This window comes from Lytechinus pictus, chromosome 18 (assembly GCF_037042905.1).
Source record: "Lytechinus pictus isolate F3 Inbred chromosome 18, Lp3.0, whole genome shotgun sequence".
In the NCBI taxonomy this organism is placed as follows: Eukaryota; Metazoa; Echinodermata; class Echinoidea; order Temnopleuroida; family Toxopneustidae; genus Lytechinus; species Lytechinus pictus.
Window position 1 is genome coordinate 7,265,688 of NC_087262.1, and position 22,589 is coordinate 7,288,276.

The following is a 22,589-nucleotide window of genomic DNA, read 5'->3' on the forward strand; positions in this document are numbered from 1 at the left end:
GATGAGTGGCGTATTGAACCTAAAACGAGTGGAATATGTATATATTTTCTCAAATATCATTCTGAAAAATTGCTTCTACCGCTTATCATCATCAGAGAAAAAAATGACATAAAAAGACTATTGACCCTAACGAGTTAATGAAGCCCTGAATAAATATACATGTCTTCTCAAATATATGGAAATTGGTTCTACCGATTATCATTATGAGAGAAAAATTGAAAGAAGTAATTGGTTATTTAAACTCTCAAACTATCAACTATATACCTGTATACCTCCATCATTTCCATTAGTAAGTACAAAGAATATTTTGAGCAATACGGAATATCAATTGAAGAAGAAGTTTATTCTAAAGTAACACTACACACCAACGAAACCAACTCTAGACCGAAAAAGAAAACTATTACATACCGATGTCATACAAATCGGTATCGTTGGTATGACCTTGCAGTATGACTGTAGCATATTGGACCAGATTCTTGAGGTTACGCGGGCCTAATTACAACTGGCAGGCAAAAGATATTAATTCGAGCCAACCCATTCTCAATTTTTAAATTTGATATTGCTGATTGACAAAAAATGAATGAATATCACTGAAAATCTAGCACTGATTATAGGGAGTGTACCTACTGAACTTCCTTTTTCCAAATTGGAAAGATATGTCACCACTTTGGAACAATTTTTTTTTTTACTGGCGGAAGAATTAGGGTCCTTTTACTCTCTCAAGTGATGAATTTGCTGTTGTTGTTTTAGCTTATACGGCGCGTATCATTAAGTAATGAATTTGATCCTGTCAGGTGTAGTTTTCATAAATGCCGATTTATTTTTGAAATGAGCCGGTCGAAATACCCTTTTCTGGTTCGCTTTTGTGCCCCCTGACCCACATGCCGTTCCCGCATTTTTTTGCATTTTCATGTACTGTAATTGTTATTTTCTGATGTAATGTGTATGTACTTTTTATATTGGTCGAATGAATAATAATAATAACATTCAACCTTCCAATTTCCTCCTTACTTGTTATGATTTTTGTGCCACTTTAACACACGAGTCTATGGGGAATTATTTAGGCCTGTGATACCATTGGACAAGATTCTTGAAACTAACATCTACGAACGTAGAGGGCCTCATCATTTTGCAAGGATACTGAAAAGTGTTGACACCCTCTACGTTCTTTGGTAAGAACATTGTATTGATAATTATGTAGGTTATTATTATTATTATTATTGTTTTTTTTTTAAACAAGTGCACATCTAGTTTCCGATAATGCATATAGCATTTCCATTTATTTGAAAGCAGGGTAAAAGAGCATTGTAGATTAAATGCCTTGCTCACGGGCATAGGTGCCGTGGCCGGGGATCGAACCCCGGACTTTCCATGTATAGCCAGGCGCCTTAGGCCACTCGGCCACGGCACCTCAACTCAGGTTTTGGTGAATGAAAATGCTATCGACCATGACGAAAAAATATTATCATGGAAACTTAACGTGGACTCAATTACGAGTTTGCTCGTTACGAGTTCTAACAATACATAATACAGCCAAAGAGAGCAAAGTCACATATCAGCCATACTTTAACAGACATAATTTGTTAATTTTGCTTGACAGTATAATCATCATATGCATAATAACTTATAAAATACTATAATGCGAACCTATATTTCAGTCTCTGTTTTCCTATATTCGTTGGTCGGTGATTTAATTGCTGTGCTGTAAGTGGAGCTCGTTTCAAAAACACCACTATCCACATTCATACTACTTTGAGAGTTATAATCATTGTCTATCACTGCTTTCACGTGCCTTTCCCTTCTGTTTTCTTTTTCCTCCAAATGCATTATGGCGCTAGAGGTCTCTTCCAACTTACTCTGTGTCTGCGATTCCTTTCCGGGAAGTTCTTGACTTTCGTCACAGTTTGTATCATCTTCCGCATCCATGTCTTGTTTTATTCCGGCATACTTTCCGTGAATGCCATCAATGATATGATCGAGTTCTAAAGAACATTTATTTGAAGTCACCGAATCCCGATGAGGATGTTCGCTCATTTCTTCAATGGTGCCTTCTTCCGTCTCTGAGATATGGCTCTCGTGTGAGTGCAGTTGGTCTATGACTGTTTCTTGGTTTATTGTCTTGTATCCAGTGTCAGGTATAGTAACATCAGATTCGCGTCTACCTGTAAAACGAGGGCGCCCTTTCTTGTGTTTTCCGGGCAAAAGCTTGTTTAATCTTTCCATTTCGATGGCTGCGGATACTCTTTTACCGCTTGGCTGAACGATGACTTCAGGCACGCTGCCGGGTCTTGAAACGGGAATGGTTGCCGCACAAATCTCAGTGGTCCCCGGTATAAGCACCGAACTTGTCTGGTCGTCTTTCTTTATTCTGTCGTCACTTGCTGTTAATGAAGAAAATAAAATAAGGGGGGGGGGATGAGTCGTAATAATCGTTTATCAGAAAGTAACTGAGAACTGCCACCGAGCCCTAAATCAGATGGATCTCAACATCTCAACAACAACGGTTAACTCCTAAATGATTTTTGATCAAACTACACCACTTGATGGCTACTAGAATAGCGAATACCTATGAGATAAATTCGATTCCCATAACAAATATAACACGTAATGCACAGGAGACCGTGTACGTGGTAGTGGCGATGCATCCACTCAAGTAAATGTCATCCCGTTGAGAGAATAAATTAAAAGTTACGGATAGTCTGGTCCACGTGAGAAGGATGCAATCCTTTATCTGCTTCTATTCTGATTTTTTTTTTTACAAAGTGTTAGGTTAAAATTGTTTGACTCGACCAATCGGGACAGGGGATACATTTGGCTTGATGGGGGATCGTTTTATGAAGTAATCAGTACTGACAAGTACAGTCTGAGGCAAGTTCCTCTAAACCAAAGGTATCACTGAAATAGTCAGCACTGACAATACTCATGAAACACACCCTGAATTTCCGCTAGTAACGTGATTATATGCGACCCGACGCGATCAGCCGAAGTAAGCCAGTCCACTGAAGTGGGGGGGGGGGGGGGGGGGGGGGGGGTCGTACTTACAGAACGGCACGGTCCTTTTCGATGAGCTAGGGGTACTCTTTCTCGACTTTGAAGACACGTATCCAGGGAAGAATGAAGTAAGCATCTAAAAAGGCAACAACAAAAAAGAAAAAGAAAACATAAGACTTCGTGATCATATCGTCATCATCATTACCATCGTCATCATCACCACCACCATCATCATCATCATTACCATCGTCATCATCGCCATCGTCATCATCATTATCATCACCAGTATGTTCGTCACCCCAATCGAAACCATCGTCATTATTAGCATTATTCTTTACCTTCAAGAAGCTTTTCCTGAACACAATGCTAGTGACAGCGTAGATGAATAGGTCAGGGACGTGAGAGGCGTCCCTGATTGGGTTTAGCATCACGCTACCTTTGGCGAAAAGACAAGGAAGAATGACTTGAAATGATGATGTTCATCATCATCGTCATCTTCATCATCATCACCATCATCATCATCATTACCATCGTCATCACAACTAACACCACCACCATCATCATCATCACCATCATCATAGTCGTCGTCATCATCGTCATCATAATCTTTTACCTTCTTGAAGCTTTTCCTGAACACAACGCTAGTGACAGCGTAGATGATTGGGTTCATCATCATGCTGCCCTTGGCGAAAAGAGAAGTGAGAGTGACTTCAAATCATCATCATCATCATTATCATTACCATCGTCATCATCATCACCATCGTAATCATCATCATCATCATTATCATCGTCGTCATCATATTTTACCTTCTTGAAGCTTTTCCTGAACACAACGCTAGTGATAGCGTAGATGATTGGGTTCACCATTACGCTACCCTTGGCGAAAAGAGAAGGAAGAGTGGTCTCTGTCACAGTGAGCATTTCAGGATGACCAAACATGGCGATCATCGACGTTATGGCGTACGGCGACCAGGCTGCAAGGAAAGCGATGGCGATGGCGACGAGTGTCTTCAGTAACTTCTGTTCTCTGTCCAAAAAAGAGCAGAGATTCAAAATCGATTTAATTTGAAGTTATTTTTGGTAAAAAACAAAACAAAACACTCAACTGAATTTTAGCATCATGACATTGCCGGATCGGGGGGGGGGGGGGCACAGCCAGCCCGTGCCCCCCTATTGAGAGACACAATAACAATCTGTAATGTAAAAATCCTTTACGTTTGGATTTGAAATCAATAAAATAAACCTGAATTTTGTAAAAATGCCGTTATAACACAAGTGTGCCCCCTCCTTTCCAAAGTGCATCTGAACTTTATTTTTTTTGCGCTTGTCAATTTTTGTGTGAACGAAATCACCTAAAATATTGGGTGAAAACCCTTTTTTGGGTGATAAATGTGGCTCCCCGTTTGGAAAATCCTGGATCCGCCCCTGAACCATAATCACTGCAAACACGCACGACCATATATAGGAAGTATGTTCCACTCTATACTAATTTTTTAAAAATTATTTCTGGTGTAGACATGACCTTTCATATACAATTGTAATTTTGTGGTTCATTTTTACATCATAATATCATCCAGCAGAGAATAATTTCGTATACTTTGCAATTTCCCCTTTCATTTTACGATTTTTTTTTTCATTTTTGTCCTCGGACGTTATACTTTGAGAGGTGGAACTGCAATCTTGGGTCTAATATTAAACAGAAAAAGGGTTCATTAAAATAAATAAATATATAATATACATTTTGGGTGGACGGGTATACCGCGCAAATGTCATCGCTCTTTTCAAAAGAAAGAACTAAACAGATTTCACCATGTGAGCTTCGATCAGACATAGCTGGGATTTTCGCGCGCCATCTATTGTTTCAAAACTGACAATTGGTTAGTGTGAACCAGTACAGCAATACTAATGATAATAATAATAATACAGATCAGTGCACTCAACCCCTAAATATAGGCAATGCGGGTAACTAAACTTCGGTTCACGCCAATAACTATTTTCGTCCAAGGTAATTAGTATTTACTGGTATACATTAAACCTGATAGTAAAAAGAAAGAACATTAATCTTTGTTGTGTAACGCGATATAATGAGCGTATGTATCGCATTGCAGTCGTTCTCTTTCACAACTCTTATGCAATTACTTTATATCGAAAACGAGGCGTGAGAGCCAATTCATTAATTTTCTTTCATAACGAACTTTAATGTCATAAAATATAAATGTGTGACGTTATCAAAAACATAAATCGTCATTTTGTGCGTTTCCGTATTTTCATTAATATATTTCGGTAGAGCACTATGATTAAGAGCCTCTGCGCATCAAATAACGTGGATCGGTTCATGGTAGCTCTAGGTATAGCCGAAAGAAAAATGAATAGGTCCCAGTAGATTGAAATTATTGTAGGTCATAACCTTTTTTTTTTTAATTCCATCCCGGCCACTTTACCATGATTCTAATGGGGCTATTTATGCATTCAGAATTTCAGACGGCCACATCTGGGAATTGATAGACCGATTCCCAGAAAAATAGAGGTTTTTATTTTCCCATCATGCCTCGCAGACATAATGGTATTCAAAATGCTGAAATGAAAAAAAAACGGAAAGAAAAGGGGAGTTTGCTCAATTCAAGTAAAGATTTATTTTCTTCCATGTCATAAATTTCTACATTTTTCTTAAACATGAATTCATACGAAAATCAGTTTGTCATGAAAAATATAAATATGTAAAATATAAGGTTTATAAAAGTTTTGTTACGTCATCACTTCGGTAATTATAAAATGGACGATTTCCCCCAAATTTGGGATACATAATGTTTTTTATCATGCTCATGTTGAATGCTGAAATAACCCCCCTCTTCACCTTGACTTTGTGTATGTGTGTGTGTGTCTGTGGGGGAGGTGGGCGAGGGTGAGTGTGTTTGTGAGGGTGGGTGTTCGGGTGTGTGTGTCTTTGCTTTGGTACTGATGTCGAGCAAATATGACCCCAAAACGAATAAAACAGAAAACGCTTTTGTCTAATACAATCGCTACTTACCTTCTCCTTCTGTTCTTCTCGTGTGTCTTGATGCTGTTAGACGTTCCCAATTTCGGCATCCTCCACATCGTGAGAAAGATACAGGCATAGCAGTATGCCATCACGACAATGCTGGAAACGAACGTCAAAAACATCATCCCGAGAACGTACGACATGACCCGCGGGTGATCACTATCCCATCTGACGCTGCACCAAGCGCCTGTTCCCTCGTAGGCGAATTCGCCCCAACCGGCTAGTGGAAACACGGCCCAGGCGAACGAGAAAATCCAGGGTATTGAGATCATGATGAAGGCCTTTGGGTACGTGATCACTATGCCTGCAGAGAGAGAGAGAGAGAGGGAGAGAGAGGGGGGGGGGGGGGGGGAGGTGGTGACAGGGAGAGAGGGAGAGAGGGGGTACAGGAGGGGGAGGGGGGTTACTTTGACGTCTAGACTTTATAGCGTAATAAAACTCTCGTATCGCATGAGTGCTTTACAGTTAAAGTTAGAATAAACCCACTTCTAAAACAATCAATATTCATATTTTCAAGCAATGTCATTTTTTTCAAGCAATCTGCTTATGATGACAATCCTTCTCCTGCAAATCGTGAATATCATATAGTTAATCATTTTTGTCTGAAATTATCTTTTTAATACTCTTTATTTATGATTCATGCCAAAAATGCTAGCATATTATGTTTATTATGTTATGAAAAATGTATTATACGAATGTTATGGATGCAGAAGAAAACAATAAATCAAATCAAATATTTTGAAAGATCAATTTCACCCAACTATCATCTTATTGCTAATTCATCTATCCACTATTGCTATGAATAATTATGGTTATTTCATTTCAGATAAAAACATCCCACGTGTATCTCACTCGATAAGCTTTTTAGAAACGGGTGTTTGCATCTAATCCATAGACAGTGTCAATATCATAAAAAAGTGGATTATTACTTTTATTCATCATGTTGGGTTCGCTAAATCCATTTCAATTTACGTATAATTGATTTTCCTCTACAAATATTGAATGCTAAGACGAAATCCAATTTATTTTTCTAACGAATGGGAAAATCATACCTTTGAAAGTAAGAGGCCGGTGTACAGACATTTTACTCTTTCATTATTTTTACCCATAATGCTTCTCGTCTAAATGATCAAATACTATGTTTTATATAGTTTAGCGGCTCATAAAAAGTTGTCGAATTTGGATCTTTGTTGTTGTTGTTTAAACGGTTGAGCGTTATGGTCCAATGGATTAGTCCTCCCGACTTTGAAACAGAGGGTCGTGGGTTTGAATCCCAGCCGTGGCGTAATCTCCATAAACAGGAACTTTATCCACAATGTGCTGCACTCAACCCAGGTGAGGTAAATGGGGAATAATTCCTCAAGAAGCTCTAAGCACTGTAATCGGTCGTGTCGGTAGTCAAGATTTGCGTCAAGGGAGCACCCTTGAGCCAGTGGCGTATCGTGGGTCACGGCCTTGGGGAAGGGGTACGATAAAAAACTGTGCGCGCTTCGCACAATATCGGTCTCTATTCGTTATTAATTTCATATTTTAATAAGAAGAATAAAGGACAAAACTCTTACCGAAATGCGGTTTTGTGATGACAAGATATCTATCGACGGCAATCACAGCGTGCGACATGAGTGCGTTTAGGCCAAGAAAGGTCATTAAAAAAGCGTATCTGCAAAAGTAATGATAGAACATTAATTCTAACGTAGCCTATATACTTAAATCTTTGTGAAACACCCCGGGACTGTACACCATCACCAATGAATTGATTCTTAGTTGATGGCACAAGAAAATGATATAACACATGACGCCACAATGACGAATGATTCAATTCAATTCAATTTCTATTTCATTCTTCAACATAATACAAATAATTACAAAATAAATTAATTCAATTTAAATAAAAGCATGAACAAAATTCAGCATGATTGGGGTACTATACAGAGTGACACGGACCGGGGTCCCGTAACCATGGTAACACAAAGGTTAGCAACTCATCGCTAATTTGAAAGAGCAATTCTCATTGGTTCCTAGTCAGTCTACAGAGCAAAATGCGCATGCAACGATGTGATTGGCCATTTCATTTAGCGATCAATCACTAATCTTTGTGTTAGGGGACACTTATCTCTATTCTTTTAAATACTTTTCTTTTTACGTTGTCTCTCTTTTCTTTATTCTATTTGTTATTTTCCCCTCCCCTTAAAAAAATACACTCTAAATTTCAAGGACTCAACATAAATTGTGAAAATTTGATTTTTATCAAAATCCCAAGTTTTAACCTCTAAATCTAAAAAAAAAATCATCAAATTTTCTAACTTTGAATTCAATCCACAAGATTTAAATCTAAATCTAATGTCCGGTTGGTTACTATTCACAGCTTATCGGGAGTTATTTCAAATCCTTGAAATTTGAAGTGTATATAGGAGTGATCGCCCCTTTCACTTTTATGGCGCCCCGGTATCTAACAACATGTAATACGGCTTATTCAAGGTATACAAATTCATGATCACACTGTCGAGCAATCATTTTAATAACGAACGCCACGATAACCCTTTCGTAAAGGATCGCGAAAATTTTTCAACCATTCAAACGATTGCCACGACCGATCTGATATGATATGATACAATCCGATACGATCATTACATTACTCCACGAATAAAACCACCGTTTCAATCTTGGCGCAAATCGTGGTAATATAGGAACTAGGTGTTAGAAAGAAAGATGACATATACAGGAGTATATTATTTTATTCTTCACTCGATTGTCATTAAAGGTCAAGTCCACCCCAGGAAAATGTTGATTTGAATCGATAAGGAAAAACCAGACAAGCATAATGCTGAAAATTTCATCAAAATCGGATGTAAAATAAGAAAGTTATGACATTTTAAAGTTTCGCTTATTTTTCACAAAATAGTTATATGCACATCCTGGCTGGTATGCAAATGAGGAACATCACCTTTTTATCTTTTTTTTCTCTCTTGTCATTTAATACATCTTGTTAATATTTCATTTTGTAATTGCTGACACGCATCAGTATTAATTTCCAGTATCTTTGAAGTTTGATTTATAAATTGTATTATTATATGGGATATGGATTTATTGTATCATTTATAATCATGTTTCAAATAATTTGTACAACTTGCTTATGGAATGTGAATTTTGATTTGAGAGAATACAATAAAACATCCTTAAAAATCATCTTTATCTATGTCCAAATAAGTCCAAATAAAGGACCACATAGAAGTGGCATATTATACATCCATGGGGTAATGCCCCCTCCCCTCTTTGGAACTCTCTTTTAATTTTGATAAGGGGGGGGGGGGGCGTGGAGGCATTCTTTCCATGCCCTCATGTATACACCATCTGTGTCTTTTCCTCCTCTATTTTCACCTTTCACACAGTGAAGAATAAACAATCTCCGTCAATTTTCAGTTTTATTCAAGATGTTTTGTAAATTTTCATTATTTTTCAGACAAAACTGTAAAGAAAAAAAAAAAAATTACCGAACTCCAAGCCGGATTGAAACGCCATAAACATGACAAATCCACATTTTGATTTCCCGAAAAATATCGGCGGCTCCAACGTCATTTGACTCCTAAATAAAACTTCAAAACAACATGTGAACGAAAAAAGCGGGAGGTTGATTGGATAAATTTGCCATATTTCACAAAATTCGAAATGAATTGGTCATAAGCCTATGCGCATTACTCAAATTCATGGCACGAAATAATGAAAATAATCATATCAGGACTCCCATTACCTTCTAAATTTGAGTCAGATGTACCAGTCCGTGAGTGGAACCCCAAGTAATTTCTTACACATAACAACGTTTTAAAATGCATAGGAAATAGTACAAAGGTGTGAACTCGAATAGGCCTACTAACTGGTTAGATAGAATATAAAATGGAACCAGCGTGGCTCATAATTACGACTGTTGATGGCCGCAAGCCTGTAATCAATAATGATAACTCTTGGAGTGTATTTAGACACCTCCGCTATTAGCATATCTGCCAATGGGCCTTGGATCTCAAAATGCTGTTTTATTTTTAAAATTCTACATTCTCATCCAGCAAGCGCCTGACAAGGTAGAAGGTCCCATTTTGAGTACTACACTCTAAAAACACTGACTGAGTAAAATTTTACCCAATATTGGGTAGAAAGGGAACATGCATGTTTGCTGGGTATTTTTTTTTACCCCATATCGGGCTATTTCAACGCAACATTACGTAACACAAAATATTTTTTACCCAACCAACATGCACGTTACCATTTTACCCAATATTGGGTAAATCTTTTTTTTTTAGAGTGTAGTATAACTAGGCCGTGTCGGGCGCTCTATAGAACTGAGCCATAATGCCCAGTCACCCCCGGTTCAAATTCAAATTTAAATTAAAAATTCAAATTCAATTTCAAATTCAAACTCAAATTCAATTTCAAATCAAAATTCAAATTTAAATTAAGAATTTTAGCTATTGATTTTCCGCAAGAAAAATGCAAAGCCATTACGTAGTGTAGTTCCCAGATTGGAAAAAAAATAAACTAACTCTACAAACATGGATGATGTGGGTTTCACATATTGTCATCCAAGGTCTCTCGGATCGTTGGTTGATTTTTGAACACTACAAATATTTTAGAATATAATAATTTCGTCTGGCAATGAATGCAAACTTTTGAAATATATGATTTTTAATTAAGCAAACTAACACATGTTTACATACAAATTTGATAAATTTTCAGAATCTGTGATTAGATTTGATAGTTCAATGCGCTATGGGTTCACTTATTAGTCACACGTTATTTTCTGCTCCGAAGCAGAATTTGATTCTTAGGCCTATAAAAGAAAAAGAAGAAGAAGGAATAAATATCTACTTTCACTCGCAAATGGACACTTGAAGAGTGCAAACACTGGAGATAAAAAGTTCATGGCTACGGAAGCAATTCCGTCTCTTAAATCGAGACAGATTGCATCAGTTGTTAGATTAATGTGCCATATCCTAGATGGCTGGAAAACAACACATAACTCAGCACAAGCACGACAAAGCAAAATAAACATTAAATGCACGAATACACTCAACATATTGGGCAGGTTACACTGTAAAAAATGTTGGGTAAAATTTTAACAAGCACGAGGGTTACTATGTGTCCAACCAATTTGGGGGAGTATTTCACCCAAGGCGGGAAGCATATTGTCCAGTAAGGTTTAAAAAAATAAGCAGCAATTACTTTAGAATGGGCAAAATTTTCATCACACTGGGTAAATAAAAATGCCCAAAATAAATATGCCTAATGTTGGTTGGACACATAATTTCCCTCATGGAGCATTTTTACCTTATACTTTTTTAGAGTACCGTATGGGTACTAGTATTCAACCCGGCATAATTCAAAGATTTTGACATATTTCCCAAAATATTTAGAAATAGGGATTTTATCTTAATTTCACACCTTTGTTATTTCCAGGGTAATCTGTTGTCGATATTTTCTGTCAATCTGTCGACTGTATGCGCGGAGGATCGCATCATGCGGCGATGGCCTTTTGCACTGAATGGTACTAGTATTCAACCTAGTGAGGATTGACAGCAAATCTCAAAAGGGTTTAGATTGCTAAATTAGATCTAGATCTATGCAAGTCTCTGGCTTTGATTAATTCCCTGTTTGGTCTCATCTCAAATGGTCTAGACCATAGTCGGATGGGACAAGGGCAGATTGAGAGACAGGGCCATCTTTCATCGCTAGGTTGAATACTAGTGCCGACGGGTTGAATACTAGTACCAAAATCCGTCGCCGTATAATTCGATCGCCCGCGCACACAGTCAACTGGTTGAAGAAAAAAATAACGGAAAAAGAATAACCAGCATTTGCTCTTGGAAATAAGACGGGTCTGAAATTCAGGTAAATTCTATATTTCTATATATTTGAGGAAACTCTCCAAACGGGTTGAATACTAGTGCCCTTACGGTATATAGGGTAGAAGGTAGTATACAAATAATGAATGTTTGTGAGCGCAATGGACAGAATACTTCATGAGGTGAAAGATGAAATGAACCATCCAACGAGGCGTAGCCGAGTTAAATGGATCATTATTTCATCTTTCACCGAATTAAGTATTCTGTCCATTGCACGAATTAAGAAACATTCATTATTTGGTTTATATGACACCTAAAATATTATTATTTTTTCATATGAAATTTATGAATTTCGATGCAAAACATGCTCATGCAGTGCGAGTTCGGTCTGTTGATTGTAACGTCATTACAACACGCGCACTGATGATGCCTGCAACAGTCTCGGTGCGCGCGTGCAATGGACAAAATCGTATGGATCCAAAATTGCACGGTTGATGACGTCATTGCAAAATGGACTGAATGAACGATATCAAACAACCAATCAAATCACAAGGATCTGTCTAGGTGTCATATAAAGAGGGATAAGGAGAGAGAGAGAGAGAGAGAGAGGGGGGGGGGGGGGGGGAGAAAGGCTGGTCACACCCAGCCACGCCCATGAACCCACATCCACACCTACACTTAACCGATATGAATAAGAAGGAAAGAGGAAGAAGAAGAAGAAAGAAGAAAACAAAATAGGAGAATGAGGACCAGGAGGAGGAGGAGAAGAAGAAGCAGAAGAAGGGGAAGGAGAAAAGAATGAGAAGAATAAGAAGGGGATGGAGAAAAGAATAAGAATAAGAAAACTAACAAAATAGATGGAGGAGGAGGAAAAGAAGAAGGAGGAAAGGTAAAGAGGAGGAAGCAGAAGAAGAAGAAGAACATGAATGAAATGTAGGAGGAGGATGAGTGGGAGGGGGGGGGGAGTAGGCGAATGAGTAGAAGGTTAATAAAAGGGAAAGAAGTAGCTGATGAAGGAAGGGAAGAAGAAGAAGAAGATAATGGAGAAGGTGAAGCAGAAGAAGAATCGGCAGACGGAACGGAAACGGAAATGAAATACAAGAATAAAAAATATAAGAATCATTTGAAAGGAAAAATGCCAAATAATATGAAGATAAATGTGATTTTTTTTTTTAACAAGAAAATGTGAGACAAACCGGAGCGCGGTGAATATACAGCATGTACACAATATGTTTTTTAAGCTCATTACCATTCCCAACATGAGAATCGACAGATATTAGAATTCGGCAAAAAGAAATGAAATAAACTTCCAAACAAAATGATTCCACGCTTAAAGCCGCAATGTGTATACATTATCAATGTTGACGTTTTAACATTGTTGAAAACAATGACCCCGTGGTGTACTTCATACATTGGGCTTATTGAAAACGATTCCTTTGATAATATAAATTGAAATGTTTGAATGTCACGAGAGCAAAAGATTTAGGAGATCGGGTTTATTACTTTGTTTTTACCGTTATAATGTTGCTATCGTAATGTTTATTTCCTTATGGAGTATTATAAAGCAAGCACCATCGATTCCAAAAATATCTTATATCATAAAATGTTTATGTTTAATCTTTTCCCTGCTGAGGTATTTGATCTTTTCGCGTTGAGGATGTATAAAACATTTCGGTAAAATAGTATTTAATCAGAAACTTTGCATAAGAAAATACCAACAACAACAACAAAAATGTGTGAAGACGTGATATCATCAACTCTTTTGTTGCATTGTCACAGTTTTTTTTATGCTCTTGCATTACATGATGAACTTGCGATACAGTAATTTTTCATCCGATTTGATGAAAATGTAAATGCTTTGTTTGTTTTATTCATTTTGTTGTTTTACTAATTTTCAGATTTTAACGAATTTCCAGTTTTCATCATTTCATTAGCCCGAAGTACCCCTTTAAGCTAAATAAAGTATTTCGTAATCACGTGCACATGTAGATGCATGGGCATCATATTCCCGATTCAGAATGTTAAACGAATCAACACGGCCGAAAAACATCTGTAACATGCGAAATGATGTATGCACTGGCGAATACAGGGGGGGGGGGGGGGGTGGGGCACAGCCGGCCCGTGCCCCTTTACGAAAATTAAGACCTTTTTTTGCTTGTCAAATTTTTCCTCGGGGAAAATGTGCCCCCTTTTGGAAATTCCTGTATCCGCCCCTGGTTGGATGGAATTGATTTTGTCATCGTAAATGTTTTGCTAGTTGTGATTTTGTCGCAGCATGCCGTGCATAGCAGGCATGCATCTGCAACATTGAAATAAAATCCAAGTTGGATTTTAATTCTTCTTGTCGCAGGCGACTACGATATTTGCCGCAGCCATCTACGAAAATAGTGAGCTGAGAGTGCGGTTGTTGTTTTTGTCTCACCTGCATAGCAGAGTGAGACTATAGGCGCCGCTTTTCCGACGGCGGCGGCGGCGGCGGCGACGGCGGCGGCGGCGGCGGCGTCAACACCAAATCTTAACCTGAGGTTAAGTTTTTGAAATGACAGCATAACTTAGAAAGTATATGGACCTAGTTCATGAAACTTGGCCATAAGGTTAATCAAGTATTACTGAACATCCTGCCTGAGTTTCATGTCACATGACCATGGTCAATGGTCATTTAGGGTCAATGAACTTAGACCATGTTGGGGGAATCAACATCAAAATCTTAACCTAAGGTTAAGTTTTTGAAATGTCATCATAACTTAGAAAATATATGGACCTAGTTCATGAAACTTATACATAAGGTTAATCAAGTATCACTGAACATCCTGCATGAGTTTCACGTCACATGACCAAGGTCAATGGTCATTTAGGGTCAATGAACTTTGGCCGAATTGGGGGTATCTGTAGATTTACCATCATAACTTTAAAAGTTTATGGATCTGATTCATGAAACTTGGACATAATAGTAATCAAGTATTACTGAACATCCTGTGCAAGTTTCAGGTCACATGATCAAGGTCAAAGGTCATTTAGGGTCAATGAACTTTGGTCAAATTGGGGTATTTGTTGAATTACCGCCATAACTTTGAAAGTGTGTTGGTCTAGTTCATAAAACTTGGACATAAGAGTAATGAAGTATCACTGAACATCCTTTGCGCATTTTAGGTCACATGACCAAGGTCAAAGGTCAATGAACTTTGGCCATAATGGGGGTATCTGTTGAATTACCATCATAACTTGGAAAGTTGATGGATCTTTCTCTTGAAACTTGGACATAAGAGTAATCAAGTATCACTGAACATCCTGTGCGAGTTTCAGGTCACATGATCAAGGTCAAAGGTCATGTAAGGTCAATGAACTTTGGCCACGTTGGGGGTATTTGTTGAATTACCATCATATCTATATAAGTGTATGGGTCTAGTTCATAAAACGTGGAAATAAGAGTAACCAAGTATCACTGAACATCTTGTGCGAGTTATAGTAGTTTTCAAAATCAGCACTGCTGCTATATTGAATCGCGTGATGCAGGTGAGACGGCCAGAGGCATTCCACTTGTTGTTGTTATTTGTGGTGGTGGTTGAGTGGTATAATAAGGACGAGGAGGAGGAGAAGGAGGCACGATAGTTCAGTCGGTAGAGCAGGGGTTTCGGATTCCGGTGACCCGGGTTCGATTCGCACTTGATGCGCCAGTGCCCTCTGGTAAGGCTTTAATCAGGTCCCTCGGAGAAGACCTTTAGCGATCGGTCCTCTGGTTGCTTGCTTACACGCATTCATGTTTCCTTAGCAATCGGGTAAAAGTATCAACGATGATGACGATAACGAAAGCGACAACATAGATGATAATGATGATGTCATCAATGACGATTGTGATGTCGAAGACAATCATGATGATGGTAATTATACGATGATGACGATGAAGATGACTATCGCGATAACAATTCTATTGATGATAGTGATGACGGTGGGTTACACAAGACGGTTCCATGACATTTGCTCCGGCGACAATTGCTCCGCTGTGAATTTCACACAAGAATGGAATAGCCAACTTCTACCCTGGATTTAACACTATACCCTATCCCAAACCTAACCATAAACCTAACATAAAACCTTATTGCAACATTACCTACAACCCTATATCTCAAACGAAATAAAGCCCGTGTTAACTGTCGTGCCACCACACAGGGGCACAGGACAAGATTTGTCTTTGACAACTGATTGCAAATGAATCTTGGTTTATGCAATCGGGATAAACCAAATATTATTCAACAAGTCGCTCAGATTGGTGTTACTATAAATCGTTCTGCTCGATAGGTATTCAACCATTATTCAGTAGGTATTCAATAATTATTTAGAGGGGTCCACACAATACAAGCACTGCTTTTTAGTGGATCCCTCCATTTTCTCAGAATTTTATTTTATAATGGTTATGATATTTTGCTTATATATATAATACTCTGTTTTGTTTTACTTTTACTTATAGATAAATATAAGATACTGTAACATGCCTGAATTTATTTTGTCTGTATAAGTTCACTGTAACTTTTTTGACCACATTACTTTGTTCTGTTGAAAATGAAATAAAATAAATTGAAAAATAAATAAATTGAACCAGATTTATGGTCAACGCACAAAAACTACACTGTTAGAAAAAAACAGAAGATTTTACAGAAGAAAAAAAACCAAAAAACAGATTTTACAGAAAGAAGTAACCAAATCATTCTGTAAAATGTTAAAACAGGAAATATTTTATACAATTTTTTATAGAATTTTACAGAACAGGTCTGTTTTATTACAATAAATTTGTAAGGTTACATACACCAAGTATCTATTTTCTGTAATTTTACACAAATGCATGTAATATGACACAGTGCAGTAAGATTACAGGTGTTTTCGAGACTCTGCTGTAGGAATTTTGGTTTTTTTTTAAGTAGAACATTTTTAACAGTGTGTGCCAGATCTGGTTTGTTTTGAAGTCTTAGGTTTCGAATTTAACTAAATTCGTCTCGACAGAGGAAACACACTCACACTGTAAAGAAACAACAACAACAAACAAACAAACAAACGGAGGGTTTTACAGAAAGAATAAAAAAAACAAAGAATAATTCTGGAAATTGTTATAAAAGAAAATGTTGTGCAATCTACAAAGGAGGTCTATAAAAAAATATTACAAGAAATTTGTAAGGATTCATACACTAAATTATACAAATTTTATGTAATTTTACACATTGGTTGTAAGGATAACACAGTACTGTAAGCTTACAGGTGTTTTCGAGACTATGCTATGCCTACACTTGCATATCTCAATACACGCAAACAAACAGCCATTTGAATTACAGTTGCAGGAATAAGTAACCTATACATATACAGGGTAAGTTTGATTTCGCCCTTTCCCCTTGACACAGCGTGAAAACGAGCATTTCTGCGCAAACAGATTTCTGCGAGCTTTACAAAAATGGACAGTACTCACTAACATTCTGTCAAAACTTTTACTTTCATTGGATAGGTGAGACCCAAACCCAAGATTATATGTGAAAAAATTACCCACATGTTGTATAATTTGTTAATTCCCAGGGCTTTTTCAAAGTGTAAACTTTTTTTTGATACGCACTGTAAAGTGTTCATTCAGAATGATATACAAAAAAGCAAATGAGAGCAATCATCTTGAAAATAGAAAACTGTAGGCTCTATATAGACTTGATTCGGGGCCTCTTTGTAATCAATTTTATAGCTGGAAGGACTACCCTGCGTTAATAACACTGCAATAAATAAATAAATAAACAAATAAATAAATAGAACAAAATGGTGACTGAAATAGTTGGAATGCCCTGCACACCGTTGGATTTGCGTTGCTTATGTAATTATAAATGATTGTGTCCGATCTTTCCTTGCCATATGACATACTTTAATTTGTCTTTTTCGGTTCTATTATTGTTTCTTTCCAGCGTTCTGTTCATTCTTTCGATTTTACTCCGATGAGTGGATGTCAAAAAGCGTTAGTATGACCGTGTTTAATGCTATTTTTCGATTTTGCAGTACTGAACACTGGTCTTCTTTATCTAATCTCATTATGAAGCAAGAAATATGAATTTTGTTTACATTTTGTTCAAGATACATCGATATATTGGTGTCATACACGGCATTCCCCCCGGCAAAGCTCATGTGAAAAAAAGGTCGAAGTAACCATTTTCCTGATGCATCAAACTCGCATATCGTAAAGCATTATTTTACAGCGACCCGAATTGTCAACTGATTATAAAAAACAACTTGAATCCTTTGCTCGAATGAAAGACAATAAATCCCGCGTTATTTGATTTAATATGCAGCAAATCCAATATTAAAAGAACCTCGCCACTTATAGATAGAAATACCAGGTTTTCACTCAGACGATTCGCTAACGAAGGCGTGAGAAGAATGCTGCCTAGCAACCGAGACATTCGTTTTCAGGATAACACCAAGGATGAGTGCCCTAGCGACGATTGGAGTGAGTGGATTGAGATCCTGATGTTATCCAAGATCCCATAAAAATAATGATATCACCAAGAAATAAAGTGTAGTTCATATACATAATTTCTGATTGAATGCACATAATATATAAAACTAGATTGTAGAGAGTGCCCTGCAAGATTGATGAAGGGAATTTACAAATATCGATGACAATTTTAAAAAATAAAAAATTTTAACTAAACGACATGATGGTAAAGATAACGATAATAAAAATGATGACGTGTTGACGATAATTAGATGATAACAATAATATTCGCAGTAACAATGATGATAAAAATCATTATAGATGGCATTAACAATAATTTGAATTCTAAAATACAATATGAAAAAAAAGAATGATGATGATAATATTGTTAATAACAACAAAGACTTTTCCCTATTTTAACTTATTATAAGACTGTAGAGTTTTTTCTATTTTATGAAGAATGATGACAGACTTTTGCTATGATGACATAAGCAGGGCCAAGGGAAAAAAGGTTAAGAACCCGACGGCGCTTCAACCAAATTGACAAAAATGATGTGGCATGCACTTAGAATGAAAGAAAACAAGCACTCACGCAATGCAACCAACGTGGGCGAAAAGCCAGCGGTGCGCGTATATCGATGACGTCACGAAAGGGATGCCTGCGATCGTGACGAGCCAATCGGTGATCGTGAGCGAGAGCAGGAACATGTTGGTCGGCGTCCGCAGGTGGCGATCCCAGACAAAGAGAAACAATATGATGCTGTTCCCGAGTAAGGACACGATGAATACCAGGGTCAGATAGAGGCCTGACAATACGAAGGCGTAGTCGGGCCACGTGTCTTCATCTGTGTTTGCCCCGACAGCCCCATCCACTAATATCAGTGTCAGGTTTGCCATCTGGAATAAAAATAACACAATTGGAACAAAAGTGACGATACGATTGGATTTTTATGAAATAGATCTATCCAGCAAACGTATTGACCTTATGAATGTGACGTCATACTCTCATAGCGCCCTCCCTCAGAGGATATAGGAATATGCGTAAAAAGGAGTTGTCAAAGATGCGCCAGATGTGCTCCACCAACGCTTGCTTTAGCCTCCAAAGCCAGGCGCAAACTGTACGATTCGTTGGGATCCGAATTTCAAAGATATTGCAATAAGATTTTATATGAACATTCCAACCAATAAAATCTTAGCAATCAGAGTTCAGAATAGTGAAATCGAAATTCAGTCTAGTTCGAGCCTTCCAATGAAAATAAAATCAATCGTAATGACGTCATCATAGCCGAGTTGGAATTTACTTCAACCACAGTGCTTGCAGCAAAGCAGAATTCTGATTTTAGTATTCCTAAACTTGTGTCGAACTTAAAATGAAAATAATTTTACTTATTGGAAATTTCACATTTAAGTCAAAATGCTATTCATCAAACATTCGCGTCTTATAGTGTGCATGCGCCGGGCCTAAGATGGCTTCTCAATGACGTCAATCCATAAGGTCGTTTGCTCTAGGTAATCTACTTATATGCATGCTCGGTTTGATAGCTTTGCCACCAAGTGAAGTGGTTATAGCATTAAATGATGCAACTCATCACAAGCAAACATAATAAATAAAAAAAAAACAATATGATATCAGAAGATTCAACATGATATATAAATCAGACATGGCATCATTCACCTTAGTACAGCGATTTGAAATCAAAGGCAATTTAAAATCTGGAGAAATTATGAGGGAGCCTGCACTGTAATAAATGAAGTGCTAATTTAGCACTCACAGTGCGTGTATAGTGACTGCACTACGAGTAAGCACTTCATTTTTTTTTACAGTGTGCATAAAAAACAATGCTTGTTCAGTCCGCAAGGATCCAGAAAAATATGAAGTTTTAATATGTCGGGGAGGACAATAAAGCAGATAAATTATGTGAAGAAATGCCAAAATATTACAATTGTCGGTATTTATAGTGTACATTAAAATTTGCTTGCCACTCTTACGCAGCCGGAGAGTATCAACAAACTTCGTAAAAGTAACTGTATAACCTACACAGAAAAAAATAAGGATTAATCAACATCGATTGCAGTTTCCGTTTGGAAATATTTAGTGAGTTCTTTTTTTGTTTTTAGTGGAATACATCATGGGGAATCTCTGAGCAAGAAGAATGTACGTGGAAGGTGATAGGAGTCACTTTGTCGGGTGGGATACTTGTGGATTTGATTATTCCTTTGAAACGTCATGAACATAAGCACAAATGTATTCTTTTGAAGACTGACCCATGAATATTCCAACATTAAAGGCATATGAATAAGAAATTTTTAGTATTTTTTATTGAAAAATAAAGGATTTGTGCGGGAATAATACCCGACTTGAATGATCAACCTAATTGCTCGTTCTATTCTGTCGATTAAGGTTTAATTGCAGTTTCCCCCAGGCCAATATTCCATAATTCATACGAGATGCAAAAAGTGAGGAATTTAATGTTTTTGAATTGTTATCAGGAAAATATGATTTAGATTATACCAGCGTTTCAAGAGGCTAACTTACATAAATAATCAATTTGACATTTCCATGGCAATTCATGTGAATCACCAACGCATGCAAGAAATAATGCACTTAAGAAATACCTTTTACCTATATATCTAAGCATTTAGACGTTAGGTCATCGGATTCGATCAGTCATTCCCGCACACAATGTATGCACAACCTCCACTCCATGGGGAGTATACCAGCCAGTCGCCATTAGGGCTCACACATAAAGGTGGCTGTCACATCCTACCGAGTATACCCATGTATCACCTTGGTGAGAGTGGCAAAGTGTGAATTATGCCTTGCCAAAGGACGCTAGGCCTCGGTGGGATTCGAACACACGACCCTCCGATTACAAGGCGAGAATAGTACCACTACACCACAAATATAACGACCATCCCTTGACAGGATCAATGTAGTATCAAAATATCAGTTTCTTCCGCGTTCTTTACCTTCGTAATGCTATGTGATGATAAGATATCTCACATATTTTATATACCAATAAATGTAATCAATGTTTCTACAGGAAGTATAAAAGGAAACTATATGTTTACCAATTCCAACTTTCTTAAGAAAGTATTACTCACTCTTCTTCAAGCTAAACTTCTGACGCACACACATTTTATGGGCCCAAGTTAATACCCCTTTCATAAACCCATCCTCCAATTAGCCGCCTAAGAGTAATGCGGATAATTCAATAAAAATTGCGTTCACAAACTCCGAAAATAATCCGCACTATTTTTACGAGCGCCCGTCCTGAAAAAGGCGGATAATCGTCATGACAACTGCACACGCCCCCTCCGATGCGGTTGTGTTGGAAAAGGGTGACCTTGTGACCGCACCATGGCAATTATCCGCATTATTTGGAAATGCGTTCATAAAGTCAAAATCTGGTCCCGATGCTGCTATTATGCGGATAATTGCAGCATCAAAATAATGCGGATAACTCTGGTCCTTCTCCGATTTTACAACCAAATTATGCTGCTATTTAGCCGCATAATTGGGATTATGAAATAGTCGTAAAAATAGTGCGGATTATTTTCGGAGTTTGTGAATGCAATTTTTATTGAATTATCACCATTACTCTTAGGCGGCTAATTGGAGGATGGATTTATGAAAGCATGTCCTCCCTAAACGATCAACTCCCCCAATTCAGAGTAAAGTTATGACGTACATATTGTTTTGGTCAAGCGTCCAAGGTTGATCAACACCTGTTTGGCTGTAAAGAGTCTTGATCAGACCAATATAAAAGGGGTTCACTTCTTAACCCAAATCAGAATAGAGATTGGAGTTTAGATTTGAGAATGGTTTAGAGATAGAGCTACAGAAGAGTTTATATTTTATACTACATCAGTTTGCAGAGTTTATATTATATTCATCTTCAGAGTAAAGTCACCATCAGACTTACACATGTATTATTTGTCATCATCATCAACTTAATTATAATCTTCAATAAATGCACTGTACATCTTGCTGGCATTGTCTTCATTTGAAAGTAAGGTGCAATAGATCCCCAACACAAAACACGACAGTAAGCCCCGCTTCTCATGATATCGTAGATCACCTCGCCATGGTTTATTGAATATAAAAGGTTTACCTGAAACTATTTGGAAGATCGTTATTACTTATCGATAGACACTGTAAATATTTTATTCGTTCTTCACACGGATTCCTGACAGGAAAAAGGAATTTGTATAAGTAGGCTGTGTGAACTAGTATATCAATCAAGTTCATGATAATATATATAGCCAGAAC

At 37.4% G+C, this 22,589-nt stretch overlaps 1 protein-coding gene across 1 annotated transcript; it reads right to left on the bottom strand.

Annotated features, from left to right (window-relative positions):
• Nucleotides 1–325: 325 nt before the first annotated feature.
• LOC129281609 (rhodopsin-like) lies at nt 326–19,213 on the bottom strand. Its single transcript, XM_064113364.1, has 6 exons — nt 18,909–19,213; nt 7,594–7,691; nt 6,020–6,335; nt 3,799–4,018; nt 3,043–3,127; nt 326–2,381 (listed from the first exon to the last, which is right to left on the bottom strand). The coding sequence occupies exons 1-6, from the start codon at nt 19,211–19,213 to the stop codon at nt 1,648–1,650; spliced, it is 1,758 nt and encodes a 585-aa protein (XP_063969434.1). The 3' UTR covers nt 326–1,647.
• Between the last annotated feature and the right edge of the window lie 3,376 nt (nt 19,214–22,589).